This window comes from Hemiscyllium ocellatum, chromosome 30, assembly GCF_020745735.1.
Source record: "Hemiscyllium ocellatum isolate sHemOce1 chromosome 30, sHemOce1.pat.X.cur, whole genome shotgun sequence".
Taxonomy (NCBI): domain Eukaryota; kingdom Metazoa; phylum Chordata; class Chondrichthyes; order Orectolobiformes; family Hemiscylliidae; genus Hemiscyllium; species Hemiscyllium ocellatum.
Window position 1 is genome coordinate 11,109,575 of NC_083430.1, and position 16,410 is coordinate 11,125,984.

Below are 16,410 nucleotides of genomic sequence, written 5' to 3' on the forward strand. Positions count from 1 at the left end.
AAGGCAAGGCTGGTAGATTTTGGGAAAGCTGGATGACTAAAGAAATTGAGGTTTTGGTTAAGAAAAAGAAGGAAGCATATGTCAGGTATAGACAGGAGATATCGAATGAATCCATAGAAGAGTATAAAGGCAGTAGGAGTATATTTAAGAGGGAAATCAGGAGGGCAAAAAGGAGTCATGAGATAGTTTTGGCAAATAGGGTTAAGAAGAATCCAGTGGTTTTTTATAAATACATTAAGGACACAAGAGTAACAGGGAGAGAATAGGGCTCCTCAAAGATCAGCAAGGCAGCCTTTGTGTGGAGCTGCAGGAGATGGGGAAGATAGTAAATGACTATTTTGCATCAGTGTTTACTGTGGAAAAGGACATGGAAGGTATAGAATGCGGGGAAATTGATGGTGACATCTTGTAAAATGTCTATATTACAGAGGAGGAAATGCTGGATATCTTGAAAGGCATAAAGATAGATAAATCCCCAGGACCTGATCAGGTGTACACTAGAACTCTATAGGAAGCTAGAGAAGTGATTGCTGGGCCTCTTCCTGAGATATTTGTATCATCGATAGTCACAGGTGAGGGCCAAAAGTGGCCTAACCAATGTCCTGTACAGCCACAATATGACCTCCCAATTCTGATACTCAATGCTCTGACCAGTAAAGGAAAGCATACCAAACACCTTCTTCATTATTATATCTACTTGCAACTCTACTTTCAAGGAGCTATGAACCTGCATTCCAAGGTATCTTTGTTCAGCAACATTCCTCAGGACCTTACCATTAAGTGTATAAGGAGAAAGTGAGGTCTGCAGATGCTGGAGATCAGAGCTGAAAATGTGTTGCTGGAAAAGCGCAGCAGGTCAGGCAGCATCCAAGGAGCAGGAGAATCGACATTTCGTGCATGAGCCCTTCTTCGGGATTCCTTGAATGCTGCCTGCCCTGCTGCGCTTTTCCAGTGACACATTTTCAGCATTAAGTGTATAAGTCTTGCTCTGATTTGTTTTTCCAAAATGCAGCACCTCGCATTTATCTAAATTAAACTCCATCAGCCACTCCTCAACCCATTGGCCCATCTGATTAAGATCCCGTTGTACTCTGAGGTAACCTTCTTTGCTCTCCAATGTTAGTGTCATCTGCAACCTTACTAACTGCATCTCCTATGTTCACATCCAAATCATTTATATAAATGACAAAAAGAGTGAGCCCAGCACCGATCCTTGTGGCACTCCACTGGTCACAGGCCTCCAGTCTGAAAAGCAACCCTCCATCACCACCCTCTGTCATCTACCTTTGAGCCAGTTCTGTATCCAAATGGCTACTTCTCCCTGTATTCTGTGAGATATAACCTTGCTAATGAGTCTTCCTTGAGGAAACTTGTCAAACGACTTACTGAAGTCCATATAGATCACATCTACCACTCTGCCCTCATCAATACTCTTTGTTACTTCTTCAAAAACTCAAACAAGTTCATGAGACATGATTACCCATGCACAAAGCCATGCTGACTATCCCTAATCAGTCCTTGCCTTTCCAATTACATGTAAATCCTGCCCCTCCAACATTCCCTTCAACAACTTGCCTTCCACCAATGTCAGGTTCACCGGTCTATAGTTCCCTGGCTTCTCCTTACCAGCCTTCTCAAACAGTGGCACCACATTAGCCGGGGCAAAGACACTTCCTGCAGACATAATCATCACTAATATGTAAACTCTCCCTAAACTCCCATATCTGAACAGGAAGAGCATATCATCTATAAAAAGACCATTTTTACTCCTTCATAATCTACAGACCCAGAAAATAGCACCATCTTATTGCTCTAAAAACAGTGTTCCAGGTTAACTTAGTACTTATGGTTTATATTTTTAAAATTTAATCAAGAGACAGATCTCAATAAAACATGCAGAGCCCACTCTACCCACTGCTAGAGACTTAGAGCAAGGTTACACGTAAAAACATGAATCTTTTTGATAAACCAACCTTCATTGCTTTCTGGGCTAGAGATTTCCAGAAGTTAGAGACCATCTGAAAGAAGAAACTGCTCCTCACATCCAGCTAAAATGAGACAACCTTTATTTTGAAAATGTGCTATCCTGAATTCTCGATGGCAGGAAAGATCCTCCTCCCTGTATGCACGCTGCCAAGCCTCCTCAGCCTCTTTTTATGTTTCAATAAGGTCTCCTCGCATTCTTCAAAACTCCAGTGAGTATCAGCACAAGCTGCTCAACCCTTTCCTTCATCAGACCACACCTTCATCACAGGAATTGGCCAAGTGAACTTTCTCTGAAATGCTTCCAGTGCAAACATACCCCTGTTTGTGGTATCAGGCCAGAACTCTACACAGTTCTCCAACTGTGGTCTCACCAACATTAAGATAGAGCTAGACTTTTGTACTCCATCCCCTTCACAACAAAGGCCCCCATCCATTTGCCTTCCTAATTTCTTGCTGTGTCTGCAAACTAACTTGTTGTGATCCATGTACACTCCCTCTCCCAATGCATTCTGCAGTCCCTCTCCATTTAAATAATAATCTGCTGAATGGTCTCCCTGTTCCTTTTTCCAGAATTTATTATTTTGTAGACTGAAAGTGACTTTCCTTTCTTTGGAGTTCTGCCTTCAAAGGTTGCTCCGGTTTGATACGGTACGCCCTTACCCACCCTATCCTGACTGCCCACTCTCTCACTAATGCTCCAAGCTCCAGGACAGACCCGGTGGCATTACTTGACTGTGCTGCCATCCATTGGTGAGCTTGAGCAGTGCAGAGTTGTTCAGCTGACCTGAGTAGAATTCCTCGGGAAATCCGCTGTCTGTGGTGCAGCTTGCAAATAGAGTCTGAAAGGTGACCCAAGAACTATCTCTGCTCCTGGCAGCTCACTGCAGAAACATTGAGAGTTAGAAGCTACAAGAAAATATACAGTTCAAAACAATCAGAAACCATCTACCACTGGAGTTTCATTAGCAAATATAAAAGATCAGTTCCGGCACTTTATCCTAGTTCTAGTCATTTCCAACTGTTCCTGGTTTTCCCTGTATAGCTGTTTGAGCCACAGTTTCACCTAAACACAGACAACTCTCTGTTCAACATCCCCACAACTTCAGTATAGTATCAGCAAACACTCCCTCAGCAAGTGTTAAACTCAGGAGAAAATGAGGACTGCAGATGCTGGGGATCAGAGTCAAAAAGTGTAGGGCTGGAAAAGCACAGATCAGTCAGGCAGCTGCCAAGGGGCAGGGGAGTCGACATCGCGAGCATAAGCTCTTCATCAGCAACGTCCTGATGAAGCTTGGAGCCCTGACTCTCCTGCTCCTCAGATGCTGCCTGACCGGATGTGCTTTTCCAGCGCCACAACTGTTAAACTCAGACAACTCAACTGGACGCTATGGCAATGCAGTAGTTACGTTTGTAGATTAGTAATCCATCTAGAGTGAGTTCAAATCTCATGCAAACTTGACAATATGAATTAAAAAGATATTTGGCAAAATAGCATGTTGGGGTTAGTAGAACAACCATGTCAGGTTATTCATTACTATCCTGTAGGAAAGTGTTGTCCTTCTTTCAGTCTGACCAACATGTGACTTTAGTCCGACATCAAGATTGTTCCTTCGGTTGTATCCCTGTCAATCTGTTGTAGTAAACTGGGCCACTGGTGACAGACAATAACTGCCATCGATGCCCACAACTGGTATTGGACTGAGATGGACAAGGTCAGACATCAGACGGTACCAGGTTATAGTCCAACAGGTTTATTTGAAATCACAAGCTTTTGGAGCTCTGCCCCTTCATTAACTGCCGAAGCGACAACGCTCCGAAAGCTTTCAAATAAACCTGTTGATCTATAACCCGGTGCCGTCTGATTTCTGACCACATCCTGAAAGTATCTCATTTACGTCTGACCTGCCGCTATTGGCTGAGACAAATCTGAATATTTCAAGTGTTGAGGTGTGATCTTTTGATGGGATTGTGAACAGATTGAAAACTGATGAATCTCTGTCGCGTTCTGGTTGTACTTGAAGTGCCACTGAAGACCCTGCAGGTGGCGCTGCTGAGCAGTGCCTGCTGCAGACTGGACTGATCCACCAGCAATATCTGTCTCTGTCTCTGGGGGTGCCAGTGAGACAATTGTCAAAGGGGGACATTTATTATCACTAACAGGGAGAAGGGGTGGTGGAGAAGAACTATAGCCTGTGTATGCTCTGTGAGTAATAGAATACCGAGGATTCCGACAAAAGTAAATGAAAAGTATATTTTCATCTGATTTGATCATTCAAAACATTTTGTTTTGTTTCAGGCGGAGATTGAAAACCTGAGAAAATTCACAACAACTCTACAAAAGCACTGATTTCAAACCTTGCTCTCTATCCCCTGATTCCTGGCCCCAGCCTGTGACCCACCCTCTGTGAAGTTAAAATTCAAGTGGACAATGCCCTGGAGTTTGACAAATCTGAAGCCTATTCAGGCAATATGGGATTGTTAAGCAGTTTGGTGTGTGTGTGTGTGTGTGTGTGTGTGTGTGTGTGTGTGTGTGTCATACCTGGTGGTGATGGAGGTCTGTGCATTCCCAGTGTCAAAAGGTGAAGACACAGAGCCAGACAGGACAGCCACCAGCTTGGAAAAAAAACACACTTGAATAGGCTTCTATTTGTTTGGCACTATGCATGACCTCAAGACATTCTCAAATACTTTCCAATTTATGACTGAGGTTTGGTGATGTAAATCCAAGGGGGCTAACTGGGTGAAAGTCTTGCACTGGTATCCTGCACCCTCTGTATTGTTAGAGTGGCAGATTCCACTTCTCAACCAAACTAATACAGTCAGGTCAATTCTCTTTCTACCACTCAACAGTCTTCAAACTCCAGTCAGATGTTCAGATTGACCCAGTGTTTGGCACCGTGTGAGTTTACACCTGGGCATCACAGACTGGTGCCAGAACATGGCATCTACAGATGGTCAAACCTGGAATAAACCAGGAGGTTTTAAAAAATTAATGAGGATCTAGGCTAGGCTCAGAGGGCAGTTAAGTGTGAACCATATTGCTATGGGTCTAGAGTCACATGTAGGCCAGACTGGGTAAAGAAGGCAGTTTCCCTCCCTAAAGGACATTAGTGAATCAGATGGGTTTTTCTGACAATTGACAATGGATTCATGGTTATTGTTAGACTCTTAATTCCAGATTTTTATTGAATTCACATTCCACCATAATGGAATTCAATTCCTGATCCCCGGAGCAGTATCTGGGTCACTGGATTAACAGTCCAGTGATCATTCCACTAGGCCATCATCTCTCCTAAAGTTAATGTCTGCCCAAGCTTCCTGACTGTCAGCTCCCATCACATTGGTTGAGATGTGATATGAAGTAAATTCATATTACCTCCTGAGCACAGTCATTTTAAAGAGCGTGCTGTTCTGTGTCAAGTTTCTCATGGCCACTGACAACATGGGGGTCTTTTACATGTTCAACAATTTTAGTCTGTTCTGTCACCAAAATATTTGTAATTCAAATAGAAGAGCTACTTTGTATGAACTGCTAATTTTTCTTCTGAGTGCGGGGCCAGTGCCAAATAATGCCGTTTAGAAACTCCATTACATTAAACAAAATGTGAGAGGCAGAGCAAGGCAAGGAGGCACACAGATACAGTGAGATAGAGGGATAAAGTGAGAGATACACAGTCTCAGAAACACAGTGAAAAAATGAGAGCTATAGGAACACAATGGGTAGGTTTCACTGATAGGAGAGAGGTGTCATGTTCAGCACCAGGAGTGTCCCATTCAATCCGAGCCCAGTTGTGGGAGTCGACCCTACTCTCAGCAGCCACCTGGCTACTGCAATTGGTTTAACAAGCAACGGCACCAGAGACTCCTTCTCCTACGTCTGGCAACAGTTGCGGAGTGATGCATGCCACAGGAGAAAGTGGGGACTGCAGATACTGGAGATCAGAGCTGAAAATGTGTTGTTGGAAAAGCGCAGCAGGTCAGACAGCATCCAAGGAGCAGGAGAGTCGACGTTTCGGGCATGAGCCCTTCTTCATGCCTGAAACGTCGACTCTCCTGCTCCTTGGATGCTGCCTGACCTGCTGCGCTTTTCCAGCAACACATTTTCAGCTCTGATGCATGCCACAGTCAAACAGTCTCTTTTGAGAGCTTGGTGAATGCACCCAGTTGAGACCAGTGGGCTCTTTCTTAAACATGCAGAATGTGATCCAATTATGTTAAGTTGAGGAGTGGCTTGGGTGAGCGAGAGCAGGATTACCTCCCAGGGAGGGGAACACGAGAAAGGACAAGAAATGGTGGACCAGATCTATTAATTTATTGGCTGTGGGGAATCAGAAGTCTAAAAGGTATATTTACATAGACTGGCACTGTGGCTCAGTGGGTAGCACTGCTGCCTCACAGCACTAGGGACCTGGGTTCGATTCCAGCATCAGGTGACTGTGTGGAGTTTGCTCATTCTACCTGTGTCTGCGTGGCTTTCCTCTGGGAGCTCTGGTTCCATCCCACGGTCACAAAGATGTGCAGTTTAGGGTGAATTGACCATGGGAAATGAAAAGTTACTGGGATAATATGTAGGTGTGGGTGTAGGTCCAGGTGAGAGTCAATGTAGATCTGATGGGCTGAATGGCCTCTTTCCACACTGCAGGGATTCTGTGTGAAAGATCTGGCCTTCCCCATCCCGAGTCTTCCAAGGGAAGCTGCTGAAAGCCCCTCTCAAGGAATATATCCTCCTTGTTGATCTCTCTGAACAACCAAAATTAAAGCCTCATTTGCCAGTGGCCTTTCTGATAACCAGATCACCCGTCTTAGGTAGGGTGAGGGGTAAATCCCAGCCAGCATATGGGGCAAGAAACTCCAGTGTTCTTTTTCAAATTCTGTCAGGGGTCTTTAACATTCTCCTGGATCGACAGGGTTCCTGTCACACATTGCACCAGGAACATTAGCCTAGAGTGAGCACTCAAATCCCTGGAGTGGAACGTGACACTAAAATCAACGATCTGGCCATTATTGCTTCGCTTGCCAGTGGGATCTTGCTCTGCACAAATTGGCTGCTGCACCCAGCCTACTTTCCGAAGCTTTACAGACCTGGGTTAATGAGGAGTTTGCCCACGTCAAAATTCACCTCTTTATGAGAGATCCAAGCTGCGAAGATGGTTTCTGAGATCTATGAGGGGTTCCAGATAGTTGCTGGCTGTAAGGCTTAAGAGAGAGCCTGAGGCTGTGGTAGGTGCTAAACAAATGCAAGTCTTTCTGGCCCAGATTATTTCAATCCTCTGTCCTGATTATCTATCAGCTAGTTCATTGCATTGCCATCTTGTCTTAACATAGAATCCATTGAGCCTGCAGTCAGGTGTTAGAAAGGAACCCACGCTGTACTGTTTTGTGTTCAACCTGTACTTCATCCGACAAGCACCTTTTCCCTTAGACATGGTGCAAGGTGCTCTCTAAAGGAACTTAGTGGAGGTTATGGGAGGGACAAACCTCCCCTACACACCGTGTCTAGAAAAAAACTTTCAATTTTCTAACACCCAAGAGGTGATTGCATGGACCCAGCAGAGGTCTGAGCTGACAAGCACAGAGAACATTGAACCAAAGAGCACACTGACAATCTTGGGAGCTGGAGGAATACTTCACAAAATGCCATCTCAAACGTGTGCAGGATATTCGCCTGAATGTTAGATCACTTTTAAGGTGTTGAAAATTATTTGAATGATGTCTCAGTCTAAACACATGCAAAACACTGGAAATTATATTTAAAAAAGTGCCTGACCTCTGTGCATCAAACATTGTCATTTTAGATGAGAACTGTTAAATAGTGCATCATACAAGATACAGTATTTATAAGGTTGTGAAATGTATTTTTTATAACATATAGAATCAGAAATGAAGTTTTATGTCACGGAAGGAGGCCATTTGGCCCACAATACCTATGACAGCTCTAGGTAGACTGTCTTTGTTAATTCTGTTCTGGGGTGTGTGAGTGTCACTGGGCAGTCATGTATTACGATTGGGCAAAAGTGAGGACTGCAGATGCCGAAGATTAGAGTTGAGAGTGTGGTGCTGGAAAAGCACAGCAGGTCATGCCACATTCGAGGAGCAGGAGAGTCGACATTTTGGGCAAAAGCCCTTTAGCAGGTGATTGGCACTGAGTAACGATGGCCATTTGAAGACTGGGTGCAGGCATGATGGACCGAATGGCCGCCTCCTGCACCATAATACGCCTGTGATTCTGTGGTGGGATTCGAACCCATGACTCCAGATCATTAAACTGGGCCTCTGGGTTACTAATCCAGTCATATTACCATCGTGTCACCATCTCCCCAAACTATTACTATTGACCTGGAGTCACATACAGACCTGTAAGGATAGCAGCTTTCCTTACACAGAAAACCTGAGTGAACCAAATGGGGTTTTACAACAATCGAAGACGCTGGCTTCCAATTCCAGAATTACTGAAGAATTAATGAACAGAGAGCAATGGCAGAGAAGCAAGAAAGGAAATAGTTCCAATGATAGCTCAATACATGTCTTGGATCATTGACAATACATGTGAATTAGAAGGCTTAGAATGGGCTTTGAAGGGAAACTATTATGTATGGAAACTCTCTGGGCAAGTCTTATTTAAAGATCATACCTGAACAATGAAATCTTTCATTGTGGTATTCCATTCACTGATGGTATAATCCTTACCTTTTGGCTGGCTAGTTTTAAGTTAGTGCAAAAAATTTTGAGTTACTGATAAAACGGTTTTAAATCTACTATTCAAGTATTTGCATAATTTGTGCAATTTTAGCTTAGTTGGCTGGATGGCTGGTTTGCAAAGCAATGTGATGCCAACAGTGTGGGTTCAATCCCCACACAAGCTGAGGTTACCATAAAGGACTCTCCTTCTCAACTTCTCCTCTCGCCTGAGGTATGGTGACCTTTAGGTTAAACCACCACCTGTCGTCTCTCTCTCTCTCTCTCTCTCTAATGAGAGAGTAGCCCTATGGTCTGGTAACACTATAGTGACTTGACTTGACTGACAATGTACAAATTGTTTCTGAATAATCTGGAATATGAGAAAAAACGTAATTGCAGAAATTAGACCTGCTAATGACACCCAGATTTCTTATACAATATCTTCCAAATCTACTTCCATCTAGAAGGACAGCAGATACATGGGAACACCATTACCTTCAAGTTCCCCTCCAAACACTCACCATCTCAACTTAGAAACATATTGCCGTTCCTTCGCTGTCACCCGGTCAAAATTCTGGAATTCCCTCCCTAACAGCATTGCGGGTATACCTTCGACATATGGGGATCTTCAAACCAGCATCTACAGGAAAACAACACATACGGACCAAATACTGAACTACAGAAGCAATCATCCCAACACCCACAGACAAAGCTGCATTAGAACATTATTTCAATGAGCCACCACACACTGCATCACAGAGGAGCCATGCAGAGCAGGGGAAAATCACCGACACCGTGTATTCAAAAAGAACGGGCACCCAATGAGCACAGTCCATTGATTTCTCAGCAATAAACCCCAACAAGCTGACAAAACACATCCAGAAACCCTTGCCACTCTCCCCAACATCAAAGACATCTCAGAAATGACTGCCAGACTACTCGGACCCCATGGCATCATGGTAGCCCACAAACCCAGCAACACACTAAAACAGCAGCTAATGAACTTGAAAGACCATATACAGACAACAAGCAAAACTAATGGCATTTACAAAACACCTTGCAATAACTGTAGCAAACACTACATTAGACAAACAGGCAGAAAACTACTCACCAGGATACATGAACATCAACTAGCCACAAAAAGACATGACCCACTCGCACATCACCATTTTCTCAAGGACAACTAGGGATGGGCAGACGATAGTGTCCACATCCCATGAACAACTTTATTTTAGAAACCAAATTTATACTCTGTCGGCTGACAGCTGGGTTTCGAACCTGTATCCCCAGAGTCCTGAGCAATACCTCATGATTATTTTTGCAACGGTGTTTTCATGATTTCATCCACCTGTCCTGCGCTCCTTTGCTCTTCAGTCTTCAGGTCTGTGAGAAAACTGGTGGAATTATAATTTAAAACAGCCTGAACGCATTTTTTTTTCAAATTCCTCTAGTTAAAAATAGGCCTCAATTTGACATAATTGCCAAGCTACAGTTTATAAAACCTTATAATAGAGCAATTGTGGTGGATGTCTTTTAAAATTAGTCATTTGGAGGGAGCAAAGCCCACTGTAAAACTAAGCTGTGGGATTGGATCTCTCGTCAATCTGCTGGTTCCTGGCAGAAATGCTGATGTGAACATGAGCTGGAAGCAAGCCATCTCAGGGTCGTCAGGGCAACAGCATTTCGGGAACATGGCTGGGAGCAGGCTTGGTTCCAGCACGGCTGCTTCCAATTAAGGGAACAAGGAAGCTGGGAATTTTTCATTCCAAGAATAGTCAACTGCAGTTTTTCTTTAAAAACAGACAAACCAAATAGCTTTGCATAAACAGGAAATTCCCCATACTGCACCCCTCTCCTCCACAAATATTCAGCGTTGTGCCGGGAAAACATGAGCAGAATTTCTGATTAACTTTGAAAAGTTGGGATCAAACCATTTGGGACTGAATAAGGCAAATGGCTCTTTATCTACAGAGCTCTATTACCATTCAGTGACGATCAGTTCAGACAGCCTAAAGTCAATCAACACATCATCTGAGAGGCAAACACAGCAATTTGCTCAATTCAAAGGCTTATTAACGACAAATGTGATAAATTACCTTAATCTTCCTTGATCTAAAGAAAGCAATTCCAGCTTCCGTGTCTCCACATTCCTGATCTGTTCCAAGTTAACAGATGTCTGGCTGACAAGACTCAAGGCAAGAGAGTGCAGGGAGACTCCAGTTTTGCCTGGATGGGTGCAGGTCCAACAATACTCAAGAAGCTTGACACCATCCAGATCAAAACAACCCACTTGATTGGCATTCATGCAGTCATAGTGTGATAGAGATGTACAGCACGGAAACAGATCCTTTGGTCCAACTCGTCCATGTCAACCAGATATCCTCCATTAATCTAGTCCCATTTGCCAGCATTTGGCCCATATCCCTCCAAACCCTTCGTATTCATATACCCATCCAGATGCCTTTTAAATGTTGTAATTACACCAGGCTCCATCATTTCCTCTGGCTGTTCATTCCATACACACACCACCCTCTGTGTGAAAATAAATTGCCTTTCAGATCCCTTTTAAATCTTTCCCCTCTCACCTTAAACCTATGCCTTCTAGTTTTGGACTTCCCTACCCTGGGGAAAAGATCTTGGCTCTTCACCCTATCCATGCCCCACATGATGTTAAAGATTGATTGGCATCCCACCCATCACCCTAACTGATGCACAGTGGCAACAGTCTGGACCATTCATATGTTGCACTGCAGTAACTCACCATGTCTCCCTTCACAGCATCTTCCAGACCTGTGACCACAACAGACACATGGGAACACGACTATCTGCAAGTTTCCCTCAAAGCCACTTGCTATCCTCACTGGGAAATGTATCACTGTTCCTGCATTATTGCTGAGTCTAACCCCTGGAACTTGCTTTCCTAACGGCATTGTGGGTCTACATACACCGAAAGGTTTTCAGCAGTTCAAGAGGAAGCTCACTCCCACCTTTTCAAAGTCAATTAGGAGACTAGCAATAAAAGCTGGTATTGACCCATAATCCTCCTGGAATAGCCCAAATGACCACTCAAAGCCTAGGCACCTTTGTGAAAATGGCTCCTTCCATTTTGTGTGGAGCTATAACTCAGCAACATAACATGGTTATGCTGTTAGGTCAGTAACTGAGTAGCTACAAGTTCACATCTAACCAGAGCAGTATGAGTATTTGAATCACTTATTACCATTATTTCATTTTACTAGGTAGTAAAGCTGGAAGAGGTGGTGGTGAAGTGCTAAGATTATTATAGAATAGCCGTTAGAGAAGGCTGTCCTTCACTGATCTGAGACGGGATGTGACTCCAGTCCTATACCAACATGGTTGACTCCAAGGCAACCTGGAAAGTTATTCAGTTTTCATCAAGCTCTCAGGACAACAGGCAAATGGCAATAAAGAGAGAAAATGCTGGAAATACTCAGCCATGTTAAGGAGACCAAATTAGGAGGAGCTAAGACAGACTGAATTGAAAGAAGTTCAGTAAATTGATAGTTTGCTTGGAATGTGTACTTGGGACTGCAGACAATGAACAGAAAGAAAGTAAAGGGTCAATTGTTACAATTCCTTTGTTTATCTTTGTCTCTTGAGGAGGGACGTTGTGGTAATTTGACTATGGTTTGTGGAGTGAATTTTCCCACTGAAAATGGAGGAGAGGGGAAGATGTATTTGCTTGGTGACATCATTCTGGAGGTGATGAAATGGCAGAAGATGATCCTTTGAGTACAGAGGCTAGAGGGTGAGGTAATGGGTAACCCTATCATGATTCTGGAAGGGAGGTGGAGTGGGTAAATGCAGTGCAGGAATTGGGTCCGATACAGTGTGAGGGTTCATGTTAGCCTTGTTTCGAACAAAAAAATAAGATTTATCAGAAATATTGTAGTGGATGGTGGAATCAGCAGAGTTGGAGAAAGTAGCAGAATGGAATGGATGCCATATTGGAATTGGGGCATGAGGTAGTTTAGTTGGTCAGTGGGTTCTAATGAACATTAGTTGAAAGCCTTCCCCAAAAATAGATGCAGTCAACTCCACAGAATGTAAACATGAATTATGAAACTAAGATAAGGGTGGAAATTGAAAGCAATGTTGATGAAGATTTTTTTTCAGTAGCGGGCATGATCAAGACGTAACACTGAGGTAGTTACCAATGTAACAGAATAAGGATCTAGGGATGGAGCAAAGATATATCCCAGCAAGGCAGGCAGATTCCAGGAAAGGAATAAACTGAGCATGATTAGTTAAGGATAGCATCAAAGAGAAAGAAAACAAGATAGAACATGGCTTAGATTAGTAGCAAACCAGAAGTTAGGAAGCTTGAAAGACAAACAAAAGAGGAGCAGCAAAAAGACAATAACTATGAGGGAAAACTAGCAAGTAATATGAAAATGGGTTGTCAGAGCTTCTTTAAATATATGAAAATAAAAAGAGAGGTCAGAGGAAAAATTGGCCTATTAGAGGATGAGGCTGTGGAAAAAAAACAAGGGGACCAAGGAATCCAAAGATGTGCAGGTCAGGTGAATTGGTCATGCTAAATTGCTCATAGTCAGGGGTGAATATAGTGAATGGGTCTGGGTGGGTTACTCTTCAGAGGGTCGGTATGGACTTGTTGGGCTGAAGGGCCTGTTTCCATACTGTAGGGTAAATCTAATTTAAAATGGCAGAGGATTGAATAAATACTTTGCATCAGTCTTCATGGGAGAGGAGATAGAATCCCCAAACTACTAAATAATCAACGATCACAAAGCGGGGGATGAAATAAACACATCACTAGAAGCGACTGAAGCTAAAGACTAATAAATTCCCAACTTGTTAGGATTCACCCTAGGATTTTAAAAGAAGTAGCTCAGAGATAGTGGATGGACGAGTTATAATCTTCTAAGGATCCTTAAGATGGGGAGATGTCCCTGAGAACTGGAAAACTGTTAATGGAGTGTCTTTATTCAAAAAGAGAGGCGACAAAAATAGGTTACAAGAGGCCAGTTAGCTTAACATTTGTCATTGGGAAATTTAAAAACAGAGCATTTAAAAACACATCATAAAATCAAAAAGAGTTTCATCAAGAGGAAATTATGCCTGACAAATTTATTTTAGTTTTTTGAGGAGGTAACAAACAGGATAGATAAAGAGGAACCATAGACTTAGTTTATTTGGATTTTCAGAAGGTCTTATAAAGGTGCAGCATGGTGAATTGGCCATGTTAAATTGCCCGTAGTGTTAGGTGCATTAGTCAGAGGGAAATGGGTCTGGGTGGGTTATCTTCAGAGGGTCAGTGCGGACTGGTTGGGCCGAAGGACCTGTTTCCACACTTTAGGGAATCTAATCAAAAACTCAGATTGTTTTCTCTGGAGTGACGGAGGCTGAGAGAAGACTTGATAGACAACACATCTATCCTGGGACAAGCTAAGCAAAGACATGTCCTAGAGGCCTGGCACTCCAACCACAACGCCGTAAACAAACAGATAGATTTAGATGCCATCTATCAACCCTTCAGAAAACGAACAGGAAATGACATCACCACAAACCCCAGGAACCCCATCCAGGAGAAAGGTATAAATAGAAAGCAGGAGACAACAGCTTCGTGTCACTTGGAGGTCACCACTGATGATGTTACCTAGCCAGGTAATGAAACATCTGGATATCAAATCTACACCCTAAGACTTGATAGAATTCTATAAAATTACGTGATTCATGGATAGACATTCAAAATCTTTTTCCTAGAGTTGAAATGTCTAAAATGAGAAGGCATAGATTTAAGGTGACGGGGTGGGGGGGGGGGGGGTGGGGGGCTGTTTACGCAGCGAGTGGTAGGAGTCTGGAACACACTGTTGGGGGCAAATACAGTAGAGGTGTTTAAGAGGTTTTTAGTTAAGGACATGAATGCCAGGAGGGATATGGACCACGGGCAGACAGAAGTGAATACTTCGATTTGGCGTCATACTCGGCACACCATCGTGGGCCAAAGGGCCGGTGCTGTACTGTTCCATATTCTATGTGTTCAATATGATATTAAATATAAGGCTACTCAGGTTTATTTTGAAGAGCCAGTTTTCAGAGCGCTGCTATGAGGAGAGGTGGAGTAGATTGTCCTTCTACATATTGGAGTTTTGAAGAAATAAAGGTGCCTTCAGTTGAAACATGTAAGATTCTAAGGGGGCTTAACATAGTAGGTACTGAGATACTGTTTCCCTTTGTGGAGGTGTAGGACTGAAGGGCATAATCTCAGAATAGGAGATCACCCATTTAAGACAGAAATGAGGAGGAATGTCCTCTCTCAGAAGGCAGGAATCTGTGGAATTCTTTAGTGTAGAAGGCTGTATATAAGTTAAGATATTAAAGATATTCAAGGCTGTGATGGACAGGCTTTTAATCAATAAGAAATCAATGATTAAAAGGGGTAGACAAGGAAGTGGAGTTAAGGATTGTCGGATGATAGAATGTTGGAGAAGATTCAATGGGCCTAATGGCCCACTTCTGCTCCTATCTTGTAGTGGCCCAGTTATACAGGAAGGCCCAGTTATATACCCCACATTGTATACAGATTGAATCCCACATTGCAAGGATCCGTACAGTCAAAAACAGTAACACCTTGTATCTGTAGGAAGTGAGTCAAGTTAAAGGGGAAAATATTCAATGAGAAATCAAGCTCAGCAAGGCAGAGGAGGGGGCTACTGACTGTGTCTGTTCAGGTTTATGTTCAAGGAGGAGAAGGGGAGAACCCAGGCTATCCTAATGAGAGACATTGAAGTGGCGAAATTTAACTGAAGAGGAGGCAAATACGACCAGGAAACTGGAGATTGTTGAAATGGCACGAGGACATCAAAGAAGTCAAAATGCAGGTGGGGGGAGATAGGACAAAGGAGGGGAAGAATGTAGAATGAAGATAGAAATAGGATCCTTCAGTGGGGCAGGAACAAGCTGAAACAATGCACAGTGCTGTTTGTGAATCTCAGGAAGGATGTCAGGCTGGTTTGTTTGGGGACTATAAAGTAGAGAAGGAGGCGATAAGGTCAGTGACATTCCTGAACACAATGGCTTGAGCTCAAACACTTGGAGTGACAAACAGATGAAATGAAACGCTTATGGTATGGATTACTTACAGTGGAAACAGGCCCTTCGGCCCAACAAGTCCACACCGACCCACCCATACCCCTACACCTAACTCTATGGGCAATTTAGCATGGCCAATTCACCTGATCTACAAATCTTTGGACTGTGGGAGGAAACCCATGCAGACAATGTGCAAACTCTACACAGTCAGTCGCCTGAGATGGGAATTGAACCCAGGTCCCTGGCGCTGTGAGGCAGCAGTGCTAACCACTGTGCCACCGTGCTGCTATAATCGGAATATAGGAGGTTGTAGAAACCACTATCACTCCTTTAGCCTTCCGTATGATGAAATCTTTTGTCATTTAATCTCTCCTGACCGCCACCTATTACAGGTCTTTCTTTGTGTTCTTCCTTGTCACTCCCACCTTTCTTGTGTCAAGAATACAGTACCTTTCAATCTTGATCCCGTTCTGAAACTTTGGATTGGTTTTCATTATTGAAGCAGTCAGCTTGAATTAGGAAATTTCCAAATTCCCTAGACCCTCTCAATTTGTCAATGTCCGCTCAGAGGAGGGGACAGAATGCAACAGTCGTGAGTGCGGGTCAGGTGGTCTCAGGGTTTGAGAATGGCTGAGCAAATGTGACAATGCACTGGCTAAAATCAGGATG

At 43.4% G+C, this 16,410-nt stretch overlaps 1 protein-coding gene across 2 annotated transcripts in view; it reads left to right on the forward strand.

The window, feature by feature from the left end:
• Positions 1 to 5,515, forward strand: part of sh3d21 (SH3 domain containing 21) — a 118,330-nt gene extending 112,815 nt beyond the window's left edge. For both annotated transcript variants that reach the window (XM_060847537.1, XM_060847538.1), the window contains exon 16: positions 4,283 to 5,515. In XM_060847537.1, coding sequence (XP_060703520.1) covers positions 4,283 to 4,333 — 51 coding nt within the window. In that variant the 3' untranslated portion in view covers positions 4,334 to 5,515. The remainder of the gene's footprint in view (positions 1 to 4,282) is intronic.
• The last annotated feature ends 10,895 nt before the right edge of the window (positions 5,516 to 16,410 follow it).